Below are 19834 nucleotides of genomic sequence, written 5' to 3' on the forward strand. Positions count from 1 at the left end.
TGAAAACAGTGAAGTCAGGAAAGTGAAAAGTTAGAATGTCCCATGAACTTCTTTATATGAACATTGCAGACACTCTGAGTCTCATTTTGGGGTTTGGAATGGAAAAGGAAACTAGGAACAACATACCAGGAAGTAGAGAGCAGAGTAGGCAGATATAGGAGCTATAACCGGGGAGGCTGCATGTTATCAGCTGGATCAGGTAGAACAATGTGTTCATTTGTTTTAACCAATAGCCAGTCCTCACTCCCCTCCCTTTCCTGCACCCACTTCCAGCTTTTCTTTTTCTTTTTCTTGAGAGTACTTTTGCCAGTTTACTTTGTACTGATTGCATGTATAACATCTGTTATACATGCAATCAGTACAAAACCTGTACCCACTATGGTACAGGCTTCCTGAGGAACAGAGGACTTACCCTGAAAGGGAGCTTAAAACTTAAGTGAACATGTATTAAATGAATGAATGAAAATACTAGGAGGCTGGAAAATGTGGGCCTCACCTTGTAAAAAGAAATCATTATCCTCTTACTAAGAATTGAAACCTAGATCAAAGAGCCCAAGAAGGCTACAGGGGAAATATAGTCCATTCACTTCTATTGTCAGCTTGTAGAAAACATAAAATCGGCCTTCTTTCTCATTTCTTCCCAAATCGCATGCCCTTCTGAAGCTCAACAAAGGCTACTGTTATTGAACTCCTGTTCCTGATCTGGCCTGCATGTGCCTACTCAGGGTGGAACCCAGGGCTCCCACCCATTTCTACCAGAATTCTACTGGAAACTGGAGGCAAGTTCTTTCCTCCATCCTTGTTCTTCCTAGCTCTCAACCCAAAATCAAGCTCCTCTTGCTAGTAGGTCCTTCACATCTCTGGTCCAGCCTTAAATTGCTGTTTCTTTTCCTCCTGGTGTCTTCATAATATCTGATATCCTCTCCTTTGTTTTGCTCTTGCTTCCACATGAGAGAAAACATCCGGCCCTTGATTTTCTGAGTCTGCCTTATTTCACTTAGCATGATTTTCTCCATTTCTATCCATCATAGCAAATGCCATTATTTCATTCTTCATTACTGAGTAAATCTCCATTGTGTGTGTGTGTGGGGGGGGCTAACCTTGTAAAAGGAAATCATTATATGTATACATACACACATACAAACACACCACATTTTCTTCATCTGTTCATCTATTGGCAGATATCTGGGTTGATTCCATAATTTGGCTATTGTGAATTGTGCTGATATGAAACTTGTCCTTTGAGAATGATTACCTTTACCTTTCAAATCTGGGTTCCTAAACAACATAGTTTGTATAGAGTATTCTGACTGCCTAGATCAAACTGGTGCTTCTAGCTGGACTTAAGTGAATTCTCTTTAGAGAATTACTTTTATTAAATACAGTCGCTTCTTTAGTTGTTTTGTTTTCATATATTTATGTCAGAGTACTGCCTTGTATACTAGGTGAATAGTTAAAGTGTGATTATCTGCAGCAGAATTTTTAGTCAGGTTTACTTTCATCATAATTTCTAAACCACCTTCTCTGACTTGTTAATGTATGTGTTGTGGATACAGACTGATTTGAACCTTCACCTTATCTGACTTGTTAATGTGTGTGTTGAATCTTAGCTCAAGGAACACCACTAGGGGAAGGTAAATCACCTGCAAAGTTCTAATGCTTTGCAAGGTCAGGCTCAAGTTGTCTGGATCATCCTTGTTTGCTCCTTTCCAGTGGAGAGCTAAGGAGTGCTTCTATGTAGCATTTGAGCTCTGGAATGAAATTAAAACACTGTCTCAGCAGTAAATAAACCACAGAAAGCCCTACATAGTCTCTGGTTGGCCTGTAAGAACACCCAAAGCTTTGTCATTCTTTCACCTACCATTATAGTAAGATAGAAATGGTCAGGTGGCTTTTAGGTGAACAGTTAGGGTTTTTGGAAATTACATTTGGCTTTGGAAACCATCAGAATTTTGCCTTTCATTTTGCTGCAGTCCCAGTGGCATCTCTCAGATATGAAGCATTGTACATGAATATTGGAAGCCTCTGCCAGATTTGTAAGCATGGGTGAAAGGAGAGTGCCCAGAGCTTGTGGTGATCCCAAATCTCAGTAAGAGTCAGGTTTTGTGGGAATACTTACCCTGCTGACCCAATTTATGAAACTTTTGTTGTTAATCTCTTCCTTGAATAAAGTTCTAGTTACTAAACTCACTTTTTTTTTTTTTTTTTTTTTTTTTTGGTCATTATTGTGAACAATAAACTTGAAATTGGGAACTGAAGGGCAGGTATTTATTTTCAGGTGATCATTGTCACTGCAATAGCCTTGAGGACCATTGGCCTCTGCTTGAAGAAACAGTTTTGGGTTAGTTGTTTTTCCTTGTTCAAAATATAGGTGGAAAGTAATGCCTTGTTAGAATTTTGAAAGAAACCTGATAGAGAAAGTCTTTATACTGATCTTGGATTCAAAAGAGAGCATTCAGAAGAGACAGACAAAACAAATGAAATTTCTTCCTTACTTTTGATGTGATAAAGCTGTTTATTGGATGGATTTGGAATTCCTGACCCTTATTTAGCATTCTTCTGTTTTGCTGAGTTCTTAGTATAGTTATAGAAGCTGTCTACAAATAATAAATGGGTTTCCTTCATTTGTCTTTTCCTTCTTTGCAGATTTGGAGAGTTTTGCCTGGCTCACCTGTTACTGAAGAGGAACCCTGTCATGTTCTTTCAGCACTTCATTGAGTGTATTTTTCACTTCAACAACTATGAGAAGCACGAGAAGTATAACAAATTCCCTCAGTCAGAGAGGTCAGTGAAGCAGCTTAGATGCTCTCCTTGTCTCAGTAAGAATTGGGTGAGGCTCAGGAGATGTTTGGCGGTTTTGAATGCAAGTTTGGACCAGGTCGTAATCTGGGCATATATTTTGACGTCACTTTCCTTGGCAGGATAACATAAGAAAATTCAGTTGTAAGAACAGAGTCCAAATGGGAATGTCTGTGAAGACATTCTCATTACTGTCCTGGAGCCTTTGGTACACAGCTTGTAGGATGCTATAAAAATGCTGTCTTAAATCCTTGTTTCCCACACTTTTACGCCCTAAAATTGTGCTGTTCTGCCACAGAGAGAAGCGGCTGTTTTCACTGAAAGGAAAGACAAACAAGGAGAGGCGAATGAAAATCTACAAATTTCTTCTAGAGCACTTCACAGATGAGCAGCGATTCAACATCACTTCTAAAATCTGCCTTAGTATTTTGGGTAGGCCTGGTGTTTTGGGGGTAAAATGTATGCTTAAAAAATGAAATACTGAGCCTGGTATGGTGGTGCATGCCTGTAATCCCAGCAACTCGGGAGTCTGAGGCAGGAGGATTTCAAGTTCAATGTTAGCCTCAGTAACTTAGTGAAGTCTTAAGCAATTTAGTAAGACCCAGTCTCAAAAGGAAAAAAGAAGAAAAAGAAGAAATGCTGTGTTGAAAATGAAATAGCAGTCCTGTGGCAAGTGGGCCAGTACTGTAGGAAGATTCGTCTTTTTGTTCACACTCCCTATCAGCTGTACTCCATGCAGACAGACCTCCCTCACAGCCCCAGATAACCCGCAGTTCTGTAAATTAACATGTTTCTCAGAAGCTGGTTTCTTGCGCTCTTTCTTAGCATGCTTCGCAGATGGCATCCTGCCCCTGGACATGGAAGCCAGTGAGTTACTCTCAGATACGTTTGAGGTCCTCAGCTCAAAGGAGATCAAGCTTTTAGCAATGAGAGCTAAACCAGATAAGGATCTCCTTATGGAAGAAGATGACATGGCCTTGGCAAACGTAGTCATGCAGGAAGCCCAGAAAAAGCTCATCTCCCAGGTGTGTGTGCACTTCTTCCTTCAGCAGACCTGCTCACACCTCTGGGCTTCCCCAATGATCTTGGTGGTGTTCTACTGGGGCCCTGCTCTCATTCTTACCAGAGGCTCTAACTCTTGCCCAGGTGATGATGATCTTTCAACAGGTTTCTAGCTCCAGTTTCTCTTGTGAGCCTGAGTTCAATTTCTCTCACCTATCTGGTTGTACCACAGGTGTCTCAAACTTATTCTGTCAAAACCAATTAGTCATTTCTTTTTCCTGATATTAGCCTCTTCCTTCTCCCAGTCTGTTGTAGAGAAGGGAACCATTGTCTACGAAATTATCCAAAGGGGAACTTGATGCTACAGCAGAATGCAGAGCAGGAGTCTGGTATGCCTGGCATGTGCTTGTTTGACCAGGGTGAAATTTGACTGACTTTGGGAAAGAGCTGAGTTTCCACAGTCCTTACCAGACCCTGAGTTCTTATGCCTATCTTGGATGGCCAATTTGTATTTCCCACCTGACTCCTAAAGGCTGTTGACCCTAAAGGAATAGACTTTTATCACCTCTTACTTGCTGAGAAATCCTGTTGGCTTAATCTTACAAATCTATCTCTTTTGCATTTCCCCTGGTTCTGACTTTTTTTTTTTTTTAATTCTGTGCCAAATCCAGTAGTTTTCTTAGCACAAAGGCTGTCTCTGGTTTCTGTCTGTCACAAGCTAAGCCCAAGTTGCTGCCAGAGCAGATTTTCTTTCAGTATAAATGTGATAATTTTATTCTCCTGCTTCAAATAACCTAGAGCCAGATAGACTGAATTGTGGCAGGAAACTTTTGGGGGAATGGATCGTGAGTAAATTGTAGTATTGGTTGCTCAGTATATACTTCACCCAAAGCTCATGGAACTATTCTCTTAAAATAGGTAAATTTATTTTATAAACATTATATCTCACTAATGGCATCTTTTAAAACTACATCGATAGCTTCCCATTATCTTCAGAATTAAAAAAAAAAAAAAACCTGATTCTCCTTTAAGACTACAAAACTCTTAGTATGCCTGTCCCTGCCCTAACCGTTTCCTCCCTTATCACCTCTGATCATTCCAATCCTCAGATATGAGATGTACTGCCTGCTATGTGACTTTGACACTGGTTCTTCCGTCTGCAGCACCCAATCCACTCCACTCTCCCACCCACTTCTCATCCCCACACATCCTAAGTGTCATCTCTCAAAGAAGCCTCCAGTATACATTCCTGATTCCCACAAAACCTGACTCTTACTGAGATTTGGGATCACCACAAGCTCTGGGCACTCTCCTTTCACCCATGCTTACAAATCTGGCAGAGGCTTCCAATATTCATGTACAATGCTTCCCTCCTAGGCATCCTTCTCCATACATGAGTTTCTTAACACTGTGCACTTGGCACCTTGTACCATTTATCACAACACACACACACATACTGGTCTAGAAACAACCTGAGGGCAGGAATTTTGGACTTCATTTCTCTATCCTCAGAAGTTAGCTTTGTATCTGGGACATAAAATATGCTTGATGATACTCTAGGTCACATTGAAGACTATTGCTAAACTTATAATCTTATTAGATTCATTTTTATTATTAAATTGTTCATATTTATACCTATTTCCCTCCTGTTTTAGGGACTTTGATAAGACTTTTTTTTTAATTGAGTATTTGCAAGCAAGAAATGTATACTAATGACTTTATGTGAAAACAAAAAGTATTTTTCAGGTTTAGAAGGGTAAATATTACATATGTGGACTACTATAATGAATACTTTTAATTCTAAGATTTATTGCAAAATATTTGATGCACTAATCAAGTATTACATAAGTACCTAGCACTTGTTAAAATGTTTGTCAAGTTATACAACATATTTCTTACTTTTTTTTTTTTTCCACTTAGGAAATATGAGTAGTTTTTATCCACCTCCTACTTTACAAACCTCCTGAGTATTTAGGGGTAATGTTTAAAAGAAGTCCAGAAAAAAAAAAAAAAAACTGTACGTCCTATATATTCCCAGTATCATAATCAGAAGTCAAAAATAAACATTTAGTGTACTAGATTAAACATAATAAAAGAACTAGGTTAAGGAAAAGTTTTTATCTGACTTTCAGAAGTTTACACATTTAAAACATGTGTTTGTATTTCTGCAGGTTCAAAAGAGGAATTTCATAGAAAATATTATTCCGATTATCATCTCCCTGAAAACTCTGCTGGAGAAAAAAAAGATACCAGCTTTGCGAGAACTTATGAACTATCTCAGGGTAAATGAAGAACTTTAATTTTGTGGTTGTTTTCATCCCCTAACTCCAAGTTCTTTCCTTAGTGTCTTCTGCCCGTGTAACTGTCTGCAGTAATAATAAGACATGCTACATAAAGAAGCAACCTTATTTTGGTCTGTTTAGAAATTTGCCTGCCAGACCAGTGTCTGCTGTGGAGCAAATGGGGAATTTTGACCAAAGGCTCCACTAAAGTTATTTCTTCCTTTTCTCATTCAGTCAAGTTTGTAAACAGCTGACTCACTGGGCTGAGCATATATATATCCCTGATGGGATTAGATTGCATTTCCAAGACTTTCTCTCCTGAGGTTAAGGACAGAGTCATCATTTTAGTTCATCCTGATGAAGGATGATGTGAAAGTTGGTTATGGTATTCAATGTGGGGTATTTGCCATTCACACTGCTGCAGACAGATGTGATCAGGAAATCACTGCCCTGTGGCAGCATGCACTTAGATGGGTAGGGGGCACCATTTGAGATGGACACCATTCCTGGGCTGGAGTTGCTATAGGAGAAGATTGGATCTGAGAAAAGGCAGGATATGTTTACTTAACAGGGCAGGCTGGCCTAAATGAGGCCTCAGACCTCAGACAAAATTGCTCAAAAATAAAAGCAGCAATTTTTCTTTTGATTTAGCAGAGTTATTCTGTTCACATCATGTATTTTTCTTCCTCAAATTTTATTTCCTGCCAGGTGTACTGGTGCATGCCTGTTATCCCAGCAGCTCGGGAGGCTGAGGCAGGAGGATCACAAGTTCAAAGCCAGCCTCCACAAAAGCAAGGCTCTAAGCAACTCAGTGAGACCCTGTCTCTAAATAAAATACAAAATAGGGCTGGAGATGTGAATCAGTGGTTGAGTTCCCCGAGTACAATCTCCAGTACCCAAAATAAAATAAAATAATATGTTTTTTCCTAAAACTGAAAAGAATACAATGCAATTACATTGAGAAAGAATTTCCAATTATTTTTGTTTTATCCTATTTTAAACCTCACTGATGGGGTGGAGTGGAGTTGCAAAGGTACTTACATCCTAAATATAGTACTTAAACATTTAAGAAAATCATGTCATTCTCTTATTTCTGAGCACTTGCCAGAGGACACCTTGCAGGGTTGCTTTATCATTATCTGTGGAATCTCCTCATGGCAGCTGGAAAAGTTGATGGATATCCTTCTCTTTGTTAGGCTTCCCTCCTCGTTAGAGCTGTAGTGTATTTTTTTATTTCTCTAATAGTGCTAGGTGAAATAATTTCTGTTAGCCAAGAGCCCTTGTTTCTAGCTACCATCGTTAAGACCCAAGAATGGTTTTACCCAGATGTGATAAAGGGTTTTCTGTAAAAAATCTTCAGAAAAAATGGGATTTGAACCTTAGTTGTAATCCCCTGTGTGGTAGTGGGGAAAGCTAATGTGGATGTATAAGCAGCTTGTAGGCTGCACAGCCTCCTATATTCTACTGCAAGGGTCTCTGAGCCTTTGCCATGTCTTTCTCTGATCAGGAACCTGGGTGATTGCCTGTTCTCTGGTGGATAGACAGGAAGATTCCTAAGAGAGCAGAAGGACTAGTTAATATATCACTTCATGATCACCTGCTTGTGTGGTCAGTATAATTATAGTTAGTGTTTTCTCAGAATATTCCATTATGTTAAGTAACTTGTTATTTACTATAATAGAAACAGTCTGCTGCCGTAATAGAAGTCTTACTGTCTCAGTTATTATTAATCAAGTTGTGTCTGAGAGGTTATTTCTTTTTAAAAAAAAATATTTATTTATTTGTTTTTTAGTTGTAGTGTTGGACACAATACCTTTCTTTTATTTATTTCTTTATATGTGGTGCTGAGGATTGAATTCAGGACTCACACATGGTAGGCGAGTGCTCTACTGCTGAGCCACCCCATCCCCGACAGGTTATTTTTTTATTCATGAAAACACTAAAGGATGGTTCTGGGTTCATTTTAGGAGGTGATGCAAGATTATCGGGATGAAATCAAAGATTTCTTTGCAGTTGACAAACAGCTGGCATCAGAGCTTGAGTACGACATGAAGAAGTATAATGAACAGCTGGTCCAGGAGCAAAAACTGGTCAAAGAGGCCAGTGAGAACAGGATGACTGAAGGTGGTGACAGGGCAGAAGCCATGCAGGTAGGTGGGAAGCCCACCATAGGTAGACCAGCCATCCAGGCTGCTCTCTGTGGGTTTTCCAATATTCCCCAAAATCCAGAAGTCAGTCAGAGTTGAATCTTGCCACTGTGTTCCTTTGCTAAATGTGATGGATCTACCAGTGGCTTGAGGACTCCCTGCCCACAGGCCTATCACAGGACCTTGCTGGGAAACCACAAGAATAGTTGGGAGAAATAGTTGTGTGAAAGCCCATAAGGCGAACTTGGGAAATTTATTTGATCTTTGATTACAGTGACTACTGAATCCTAGACATCTGTGAATCTTAGTATGTTGCAATCTTTCTTGCAGCTCCCTCTTTTAAAAGCATATTGTCCCTGGGGGGGGCACATCTGGGTTTAGCTGCTGCTCGCATTAGCAGCACAATATTCCCACTGCCTGAGGAATCTAGGCAGATATTGCATTAAAAAGTGATGAGGACAAAAAACTTCTTTTTTTTTTTTTCTTTTCTTTAATGTCACAGCATCTCTGTATGGCAGCTTGCTGATAGTTCTCTGTTTTGAAGAGAAACTTGTACTTGCCCACGTCTGGTATATTTTAAAATAGATTACATATGGACTTGTTCATAACATATAAAGATTCCATTCATCTTCTCTAACAGGTTGCTCTGGAATTAGACACAATGCCAGTTCCTGATGGACAAGAAAATGCCACTGTATCCCCAGCCACAAGCAGGCCTACACCACCTGGGTCTAGCACTGGCCACACAATGACTTTGCCTCACACACCAGAAACCGGGTCTCTGAAGATGTTAATGCCCAAAGCCAGGTAGGGAGCCCACTGAGGCAGTGACAGGCTGAGTCTCATGATATTCTCAGAGGCGTCTCTTCTGTCCCATCAGGCATCAGCTTTGGGAGTCTTGTCACTGTGTTTGTTCTGACACCTTACTCCACACCCCTCCCTTGGAGACTGGAAAGAGAGTGGATGAGTGATGCATTTGAAAGGATGTGGGCAGAGATTGCAGTGTTTCACTGCCACCTACACTGTGGTCTGCACTGAGAGTCAGTGTCTGTGGCATTTTGTCCTCCACAGGCCAATGTCCCTGAGTACCATTGCAATCCTGAATTCTGTAAAGAAAGCTGTGGAATCAAAGAATAGGCATCGCAGTCGGAGCCTAGGAGTGTTGCCTTTCACTTTAAATTCTGGAAGCCCAGAAAACCCGTGCAGCCCTGGTAAGCCTTAGGGTTGGTGCCAGACTTAGAGCATGTGGCTTAAAAATAATCTACTTCTCATTCCTCTTTAAATTGTTTGTTTTCTTATTTTTAAAACAAATAACATTAAATGGGTAATTAGGATTATATATAAGAAAACAAGCATGTTTATGCTAAAAGGTTTGGGAAATAGAGTGAAATTTAAAACTCACCCACAGTAGAGAGGTATTTGGTCCTTCAGACTTTCTATTCCTCATACAAACACCTATGTTTTGTTTATAAAATTGGGATCGTAGTTTGCATTGCTTTATAACCTGCTTCCCTGCACACACTTGTAATAATATATAGTGAAAGTTTTTTTCATGAACTTGCAAAACTTTTCTCCCAGTAACTTTATAGCATTCAATATTTTGGAAAGATCAAAACATTTATTTATTATTGCCCTCTTGAAAGTGTAGATGTTTTTCAAATTCTTGATGTAAGTAATGTCACAATAAGTATCCTTGCACATATACCCTTGTATGTGGGTAATCCTTAAGATTAATTCCAGCCAAGGCTATGAATATTTGAAAAGTTTTAGTAGTATCGAACCATCCATAATCCGTGTCATATGGTGCACGAATGTCTTTTTCCTTGCTTAGGAACACTGGTTTTATAATTTTCCATTGTCTTTGCTAAGCTCTGTAAACCAAAAATGGTATGGTTTTAATTTCCATTTCTTGGAATCCTAGTGAGAATGAACATGTTTTTGTTCATTGTATCATTTATTTGTAGTACTTTCTGAATCATCTCTATGAGAACACTTTAAACATTAGTGATTTTAATTTTGCTGTACATACCTTATGTTTTCTCATTTGCTTGTTTTGTTCTATGATATTGTGTTGGGTTTTTTGTTGTTATTTTTTTTTAAAACAGATAAGACTTTTCCATTTTATCCTAGCATCTTCCTACAGCTTGGAGCGAGAGTCTAATGGAGCTATTGACCATGTAACTAAAAGAGCAATCAGCACCCCTGAGAGTAAGTAGCCAGTTTGAATAAGCTTGGCTTCTCCTGCTCTCTCCTACAGTCATGTATTTGATAGAGTTGTGCTAACATTCTTTCTCTTGAAAGATAGTTCTTGTAATTGGATAAAGCCTCTCCTGACAATTGGCCACATTGTAGTGCAATATTCAGACTGCTTCATTCTGAATATTTCACTACAATATTTAGGTGCCATATGCTTACTTAAGTGAGCACTGACTGATGGATTGTTGGATAGTCTCCCCAATATTTGTATGTGTGTTAACTCAGTTAAATCTCACAACAACCTATGAGGGATCCTGTGTGACAGATGTGAAGCTTGAGGCACAGCTAGTTCAGGTCACTGACCCAGACTGCACCATTTGTGGAGGCAGCCCTGTCACCACCTCCCTGCCTGGACAGCTATACTTGGTGTGTGAAGCTGGGCTGCCCTAGGGAAAGGTCAGAGGATAGCTCTGGCAGGTGCCTGGTATGTCATAGAGCTCCATTTCAGAGCAAACTGAGGCTGGCAGTCTAGTGTTGTGTCAAGGATTATATCCTACCTATGTTGAGAGCCTTTGTCTTCTCATTCCCCACTAGTTGCTCTTTCCTAATGTCCCATTCTTTTCATTTCAAAATAGAGGTGAGCAAGAAGAGTATTTTTCCCTCCAGTTTTTGTTTTATAACTTCTTATTAATTCAAACTCCATGAAAACCATTATTATGAGAAAATGATTATGCAGGTTGAGGATCTCTTATCCAAAAGTTTGGGGACAAGAAGTGTTTCAGATTTCAGATATTTTGGATTATGGAATATTTGTGTATACATAATGAGGTATCTTGGGAATGGGACCCAAGAGTAAGTAGAAAATTCATTTATGTCTCATATATACCTTGTATACATAACCTCAAAGTAATTTTATATAATATTTTTAGTGTGCCTGTGACCCATCTTAAGAGGTCACACATGTAATTTCCTACTTACTTTTCCATCAAAAAATATCAGGTTTTAGAAAATTCTAGATTTCCACTTTTCCGGCTGAGTACACTCAACCTATATTATAAGGAAACTGTTACTGTCCAAAATATGTACTGTCCTTTCCAAATGCTGCCTGATGTGTTTCTGTATGTCCCCACTTTATGCACCCAGCCATGTGAAGTCCCCTTGGATACTTGTACAAGCCATGTACAGGCTTCACATGCCATGTCTTCATCTGGAACCTTCAGACTAGAGCAGGCACCCCTCATGGCCCTCTGATCCTCTCAGCAGTGCTCATCACACTTCTGTCCATTTTCTCTCCAATCTTGCTAATTGTTTGCAAGCTTTTCTACTCCTGTCTCCACAAGACAGACCACAGAGCCTGGGACATGGGAGGTAATGTAGAGATCTATTCAGTGGCAGAACTGGGGGCTGAGCTCAAGCTTCTGATTCCAACCTCTGTGTCACCTCTTCAGCCCATCTTTGCAACCTCTGATCCTGGCATTAAGAGATGAGCATAGTGCTAAGATGTTCTGTGGTAGGAGAGCTACACAAGATTGGCCACTGTTTGTCACACCTGTAGTCACTTCACTTCTACTGCATACCTCCTGTGTCCTAGCTGCTTGCTTTTGATTGTATTAACCTGTGATACTGTGGTTTAGAATGTTTACAGGGTTATAGCTAGTTTTTACACAGGGCCCTCTTTTAAGGGAGATTCATGGATGACAGAATTCCCACCTTGCATCTCTCCTCAAACAACTGGATGACAGTCAGTGGGTAATGATGGCTTCCTGTATATTTCACATGTGTAATGTTATATATGTAAAATAACCAGCCTCTTTCAAAGAGAAAAAGTTTATATATGTTCTCGGTTCTTTTCCTGCCTCAGGGGTATCAGATGTGTCTATTTTGGTAGTTAGGTGCCATATTGCTGAAGAAACAGGAAGAATACATCTCATTTTAGTTATGCTTATCTCATGAGTCCCTGATTTCAGTCTTCATTTTGTTTCCTAGCAGCATTTGTTCCTCAGCAGTGAAACATGGCATGGTACATTAATGCCACTTTAATTTGCATGTGTAGACTCATCTCCACACTGAAAATAAGACTCAGGTGTCACTGGGTCAGGAGAGCACTTGCTATTTCTCCAGGCAGCAGAATGTAATGTTTCTATTGGTGCAACTTCTATTCATCTCTTTTGTGAAACAGGAGAAATGCTTAAAGAATGGTTTCCTATTAACTCTCCTTCTTGAGAGAATGTTATCAGAGACTAAGAGCACTCAGTGCTGATTCCAGCATGGTCTGGGAATACAAATTCTTTTGGTGACTCTAAAGTTTAGTTGGGTGACTGTTAGGAAGTGATCTCTACTCTGCAAAACCAGTAGGAAGAGGGCTGGGGATGTAGCTCAGTTGCTAAAGTGCTTGCCTCGCATTCATAAGGCCCTGGGTTCAATCCCTAGCACACACACACACAAAAAAAAACAGTAGGAAAATGACTACCCAGCTCAACCATTGTAGCCCACCAGTGGTGTTCACACAGTGGTTTTGCTAAGTGGAAAGGAATCATTTTCAGAGCTAGAGTTTTAACTAGAAATCTGTGGGGGATTTTAGCACGTCTCTCTCACTGCTTTAATAATGGAAGCAGCAAAGACCCTTCTGCCTTTGATTCTAAGGAGAGTGTACTGGGAATGTAAGAGCCATAACATAGATTCTTTTGTAAATATGGGAAACATATCACCTGGAATATAGAGATTTGTGAATGAGAAAAGTAATCTGTATGGAAGGGGAATTCCAGATGACAACACTGGAAAGAGAAAATTCACAGGAACAGAAAAAAGTGCTGAGCTACTTTAATGGAGGCACTGGAGATAGAATTTTCTGCCACTATTAATGAATTCTGAGTAGCACTCAGGTACATAGCACTGCAGTAGATTTTAGGACCCCAGACTAGGCTGGGTGTGGTGGTGTACACCTGTTATCCCATTTATTCAGGAGGCTGAAGCAGGAGGATGGTAAGTTCAAGGCAAACTTGAACTTACCATCCTCGTTAAGAGCAAAACTCTTGTCTCAAAAAAATAAATAAAATAAAAGGCCAGGGGGCTGAGGGTGTAGCCCAGGGATAGAATGTTTGCCTGCCATGTGTGAGGACCTAGGTTCTATCTCCAGTACTGCAAAAACAAGAAAACATTGACTAGTTCAGTTCAGTCTGTACTCAGAAGTGACAGTGTATAAAGAATGGTTAGAACTCTAAGCTTGCCCCACAAATGTGTTTGCAGAAAGGAGGGCATCAGATGTGCAGTTGAGCATGTGCTCCGCCCCCTGGAAGTGGTCTACACAGTGGGGATGTTGTGGGTAGATGGGATGGGCAGGCTAGGCCAAGGAGCTAGAGTGTGCACACAGTGTGACAGTTCAGAGAACAGTGATGCACAGATGGGGTAAATGCAGATAGAACGCAGAGTGTGCGTGTGCATATAAGTTTGTAAAGGCAGCTCGGGCCAACTCAAACCAAGAATGGAATTTAGGCCCTCCTGGGAATAGAGTCATTGAGATACCTAAGAAAGTTAGTAACTACCATATATTTAATTAAAGGACTTTAATTAAATGTCACTCCAGTGACATAGGGGATAGTAGCTAATAAATTATACTAGTAGCTAACATTTCTTCAGCAATTACCTTGTACCAAATATTGTATTAAGTACTTACATAATTGGTCTCATTTAATCCTTGCTCCATCCCATAAGATAGATACATTTTTACTCCCATTTTAGAGATGAAGAGAATTGAGGTTCTGGTATAGTTCTTAGTAAGATACAGCCATAGTTAGTGCAAACCCAGTCAATATTCCTAGGCTCTGAGATCTCTAGCCACCCAAGGATACAGCTGGAGGAGGTAAGGTCACAGAATTGGACAGCACCATGAAAGGAAAGGTGTGAGGGGTGAGGTGCATTGAAATGTTCGTGGCAAGGCAGGAATACAGCTAGCAAGGTTGGAGGAATACTTGGAAACTAGAATGCACAGGACCTGGTCACTGTGGCAGAGTAGCTAATGATGGCTGGTATTTCTACAGATTATCTATTTGCTGGAAATACAAAAGGAGCATGTCAGGAGCAGAGGTAAAGCCAGAGATATCTCTTCAGGGAACTCAGATGAGGAACAATAGGGAGTATAGAACCCAGACCTGAAGGGCTCTGAGTGGAATTGTTGGTCCTTAGCACTTAGGAGTCCTTAAAGATGAAGGTTGAGTGAGAAGCAAGAGACAGGAGCAAGGATGATACAGAGGCTGCAGAGCAGCCGAGGAGGGCTGTGGTCAGAGGAAGGAAGAGCTTCCAGGAGAAAAGAGTTTCTCTACACTGCTAAGTCCTGGGGAAAGGTCAGATTGAGGCCTGCTAGATGGGGTAAATTGTTAATTTACTTGTTCAGGTGACTGTGTCTCATACCCATGTTTGACAGTGCTGTTTCTCTTTTCCCCAGAATCCATCAGTGATGTCACATTTGGAGCAGGGGTCAGTTACATAGGGACACCATGGACTTCTTTTTCAGCCAGAGGCAAGTTCTCAGTTTCCTTCTTGTCTGATACATTAGCTGGCTTTGAAGATCTGGGAAAACTGAATTTCTGTTTTGACTCCCTTTCAGAGAAAACTGAAGCCCAGAGTCAAGGAAATGACATTTTATGTTTATCATTGCCTGATAAACCGTAAGTTTACCAAAGAGTTCTGTTTTGATCAGGGTTTTTCTTTTAGTTTCAGAATCACTGTCTCATTTCTTCTCCTAGACCTCCCCAGCCTCAGCAGTGGAATGTGAAGTCTCCAGCCAGGAATAAGGACAACCCAAACCCCAGTCGAAGATCCCTCCGAAAGAGCCCCCTGAAAACAGCCAACTGAAATAGTGTGTTCCAGTGCCTGTCCAGGAAGACAAGAGCCCAAGGGAACATTCTTGAATCCTGAGCATGGAAAGGCAGAGGAATCATTTGCTGTATGCCTCAGGCAATGTTTCATTGTGTAATACCAAAGCTTTTCCTTAGGATCTGTCCCAGTGCTGTATTTGTTCACCTGTGTTTGGCTGACCAACCTTGTGTTATTTTTCTTCATAATATATGTGGTTAAAAAATTGTGAAATAGGGCTGGGGTTCTGGCTCAGTGGTAGAACGCTTGCGTAGCATGCGTGAGGCACTGGGTTCGATCCCTGGCACCACATAAAAATAAAATAAAGGTATTGTGTCCATCTACAATTAAAAAAATATTTTTTAAAAAAATTGTGAAATAAGAGAAATGCCAGGTTTAGATTTTCTTATCCTAAAGTTAAGCTATTTAATATCATAATTTTATCCATCTGAATTTAAGTCCATTCTGATAAGCTATAATCTGGTCTTTAATGAACACAACTTGGAAAATTTCAGTTTTTTATATGAATCAAGCTGCTGTTAGCTTGTTTAAATTCCTTATAGTAAATATTTTCCCATGTCTAATGTCAAAATTTCAATTGTTATATTTTTTCTATTATTTATAATTGCAGATTTTAAAAAATGTACAGCTTTCTAAAATGAATTATAATAAAGGTCAAGCATAAAAAATACAGTCTTCTAGTATTCAGTAGAATTTTTTGATTTTTTAGAAACAGGGCTTTCATAGGTAGTTGTATTAAGTTTACATAAAGTATTTAAGAATGAAACGAAGTCTTTCCTGTTAAGAAAAAGATGATTATGTTTTTCCTTAAGGTTTGGTTCATCTGCCACCTGCCTTTGTTCCCATATGGAAGCTGTCTGCCTTCTAATAACAGCCTTATTAGCACGAGTTTTACTTTTTAAAACACAGCTTGATGTTGCTTACGTGAAATAGCACTGAGGCCGATTTGTATGAAATTCTGTTAAGGATTGCTTTACAATGGGGGTGTAACTTGAGTTTTTATTGGCACTAGCAGGCGAACTTAAAATAATGTTTGTTCAAGAATGCCTAGGATGAAATTCAGTTGGCTTTTTTTCTTTTTTTTTGGTGTGTGGGTGAGAGAGACAAGGTCTCATTTTGTTGCCCAGGCTCCACCTCTACCCCAACCCCCACCCAACTCCTGAGCCATCCTCAAGCCATCCTCCTGCCTCAGCAGCTGGTCAACATGCCTGACTGGTTCCATTTTCTGATTCCATTATTATAAAGGCAAAAGTGTAAACATATTGGTATTTTGTTTTGTCTTTTTAATAACTCATGCTGAATTTTTTTCTAAGTGCTGGGGATCAATCTAGGACCTAACACATGCTAGGCAAGTGCTCTACCACCATGTAACATCCCCACCCCCAAAGTTACTATTGTAGGGGTTTTGTTCTTGTTGTTTGGTACCAGGGATTGGATCCAGGGGCACTTAACCATAAAGCTACATCCCAGCCCCTTTTTTTTTTTTTTTTTTTGAAATGGTCTCACTGAAGTTGGTGAGACTGGTCTTGAACTTGATTTGAGATCCTCCTGCCTCGGGCTCCCAAGCCTCTGGGATTACAGTTGTGTGCTACCACGCCCAGCAGTATTTGTGTTTTCAGCATGTGTATTAGTTAGATTTGGAAGATGGAAAGTTACTGTGCTCCATCCACAGCTCTGCCATAAATGATCTGTGACAAAGATAGTTTCATCACTGGTTGAGTGACTCAAAAAGCTGCTTGTGAGTAAACACACACTTGGTTCCAAGTTCAGGTACTGACTTCCCCGCAGACAGTGTACCTTTTCAGTGTACCTGCCTAATAAAATGCTAGGAGAACACATGAACGTTAACATAATCACAATCAAGAAAGAATGAAGAGATTTTTTTTTTAAAGCTTTTATAAATGAGGTTTAAACAAATACCACATTATAGGTGTGTTAGTACAAGTCTGTAACAACTATGTACAGCAACATCCATGTCAGGCCAGAGAACATCCTTGTTCAGGCTTCTTTAGTCACATTCAAATCTTAAAGAAACATGGGTGCTCCTTCTCTGTATGCAGTTTTACAGTTACAGTTAACAGTTTCCCAAGTTCCACGCGTCAGAACCACTTCCATGGCACTAGGGCAGAAGGCTCTAGGGTGTAAGAAGGGAGGTAATAAGGACACCCTATCACTATTACAGCCAAAAAGGCTAGCATGTTATTCCTCAACAGTTAGAGACTGGGGGAGTGACCCCCTTCCTTCCAGGAGGTGGCAGACATGAAAGAACAAGTCTCAACTCTAAGCATTCAAGATGCAAATGCAAGACTGGTACCACTGACAAAGTGTGGGAGAGTTGCCTGCTGTTCCTGCCAAATATCCCACAGCACAATATTTCATATAACTTTAAATCAAAGTCAACATGTCTCAAGTATTCAATTAAAAAAACCAAAAGTATTAAAAAATTAAGACACTGAAATCTGAATTACAAGGTGACTACATTCTACAAAAAAGCCACCCTCCAGGCACACATGGAATTAGGCGCACCTCTGAGAAGCTCCTTGATTCAACCCACTTCACATCATGAGTCCAACACAGCACTGTATTTGAAGCTGAAAAATCTACTCTTGAAGAACAAAGGCTTTTAGGCCAAGTTTCTAATGTCTCCCACAAAGTGAACAGTGTCTCAGGTAGATAAAAGAGTTAAAATTAGAAAACTGCTTTTGATTCAGGCAGGCATTTTACTTTCCTCACCATCGTGTTTTGACCTGGCTGCACTTCCTCATAGTCTTCAAAAGGCTGGACTGGCTGCCACCACATAATGGTTTATTATGAAGGAGAGAGAGAACCTATGGTGTCAGGGTGCTTTCTTCATAGCAAAGAGAAACAGCTGGATTCATTTTCTTTTAAAAATATTACTTAAGTTGACAGATCTGGTTTCAAAATGGCCTTTGGCCTAGACAGTCTTATGAACTACACAATTAAAATTAACTTAAAAACCAAATAGCAAGACCCACTGATTTGTGAGCCAGCTACAACCAAAAGAAGGTCTGTCTCAGGAACCTTAAGGCTGGGATGCCACACAGAAGACACCAAGTTTCCTAAGTGGCCACATTAGAACTTCTAAGAGCTATACAGCAAATACACAACACTACTGAAGCTAATAGGGACACAGCTGTGGTAAGGACTGTGAAGACACAGTGGGCCTTCTCACCAGCACCTACAAGTCAGTGTTATCTGACTTAACTCCAAAAATATATCATTGTGGTCACTACAGATATCTAAGGGCTTCTTTGGCAGTCTCCAGGCACAGGCAGTTGTGATCTCAGGAAAAGGCAGTTCAGAGCTAACCTGAGAGCTCCCTAAGTTTCTTTTGGAGAGATGCAAGCAGATGTCAACAGGGCTAGACTGGAATTTTCTAAAAGTTTCCTAAGTAACAATGGTCTGATGTACACATGGCATAAGTTTTCTAATGAAAAATGCTAAAGCACATGAACAAAGGAATGTTCTAGTAAGTCTCCTTGAGAGGATTCATTGGGTAAAATACTCTCAACTATTGGTACTTTCCAATTTAATACTAGTAGCTTAGAACTTCTATCTTAAGTGAAACTCTTAAAAAAAATAGTTTTTAAAACACTGTATGACAATATATTTACAGTTTAAATAGAAATTTTCTTTTCAATAATCAAAATACATCTTTAGAAAAATTTAGAATGTAAAATTTTATAAAATAAGCAAGACCCACTGAAAAGAATCTTTCAGTACCATTTCAGACTTTAGCCAAAGATGAAGTTTTCCTTAAATCCTTATACCTTCATGGACTAGCAGGGTTCTTTGGGTAAGAAGAACCCTCTTCCAGCAAGCCATTTACCTTCCTGATTTTGGTTGTTTTTATAAAATGCTGATCCAAAAAGATTCTCCAAGATGGACACAACAACACTGATCACCAGAGCCTTAAGAAGAGACCTGTGGGCCCATGGAATGAGGCACTGCATGCAAATCCTTTTCTGAAGTTATTACTGGAAATGGCAACTGAAGACCTTGTGCCATGCTCACATTGTTGCTATCACAGTCACCTCATCCTCTTGTGGCCAGTGCTTATGGCTAATGAACAAGCAGTGGCAAAATCAGATCTGTGGTGCCCAGCCCAGGAGAACAGATATGGGCAAGACCTTTCAGATCACCCTAATACCCATGTGAAAATTGGGTCAGCAATAGGTTGGAGACCCAACTCGTGAACTCACAGTTCCTTTTCCTTGTGGTTACTGTGCCCATCTTGTGGAAGATTCCTTTATTTGTGTGGCTTGTTAAAAGAGTAAGAAAGGAGTAGTGGTCAACTTTGGCCAAAACAAAAAGCTTGTGCATGAGTGTCTAGCTCTGTCCAAGTGCACTTGGCTCATGACTGCCCTTGACAGGAGTTTCTTTCTAGTAGAGGTATCTGCATATGCTCTCAGCCACACCGCCAGGTCTCAGATCACAAACGATGACTTGTGTCTGAAGTCACCCTGCAAAACCAGTGTAAAATTAGAAGCAATCCAGAGTTGTCATGAGGTTGTA

The 19834-nt window shown here is 40.0% G+C and overlaps 2 protein-coding genes across 5 annotated transcripts in view; one reads left to right on the top strand and one right to left on the bottom strand.

Annotated features, from left to right (window-relative positions):
- Nucleotides 1-15971, top strand: part of Ncapd3 (non-SMC condensin II complex subunit D3) — a 79010-nt gene extending 63039 nt beyond the window's left edge. For all 3 annotated transcript variants that reach the window (XM_058575301.1, XM_058575302.1, XM_058575303.1), the window contains 10 exons: nucleotides 2647-2784; nucleotides 3098-3231; nucleotides 3625-3824; nucleotides 5973-6083; nucleotides 8051-8233; nucleotides 8871-9037; nucleotides 9302-9441; nucleotides 10361-10438; nucleotides 14868-15090; nucleotides 15169-15971. In XM_058575301.1, the coding sequence (XP_058431284.1) occupies nucleotides 2647-2784; nucleotides 3098-3231; nucleotides 3625-3824; nucleotides 5973-6083; nucleotides 8051-8233; nucleotides 8871-9037; nucleotides 9302-9441; nucleotides 10361-10438; nucleotides 14868-15090; nucleotides 15169-15277 (1483 nt within the window). In that variant the 3' untranslated portion in view covers nucleotides 15278-15971. The remainder of the gene's footprint in view (nucleotides 1-2646; nucleotides 2785-3097; nucleotides 3232-3624; nucleotides 3825-5972; nucleotides 6084-8050; nucleotides 8234-8870; nucleotides 9038-9301; nucleotides 9442-10360; nucleotides 10439-14867; nucleotides 15091-15168) is intronic.
- Nucleotides 15972-16471: 500 nt separating this feature from the next.
- Nucleotides 16472-19834, bottom strand: part of Jam3 (junctional adhesion molecule 3) — a 74019-nt gene continuing 70656 nt past the window's right edge. For both annotated transcript variants that reach the window (XM_046432803.2, XM_046432804.2), the window contains exon 9: nucleotides 16472-19782. In XM_046432803.2, coding sequence (XP_046288759.1) covers nucleotides 19747-19782 — 36 coding nt within the window. In that variant the 3' untranslated portion in view covers nucleotides 16472-19746. The remainder of the gene's footprint in view (nucleotides 19783-19834) is intronic.

The sequence above is a fragment of the Marmota monax genome, unplaced genomic scaffold (assembly GCF_021218885.2).
Source record: "Marmota monax isolate L192 unplaced genomic scaffold, Marmota_monax_Labrador192_F-V1.1 WCK01_AAM20220418_F8-fsc00062, whole genome shotgun sequence".
Classification (NCBI taxonomy): Eukaryota; Metazoa; Chordata; class Mammalia; order Rodentia; family Sciuridae; genus Marmota; species Marmota monax.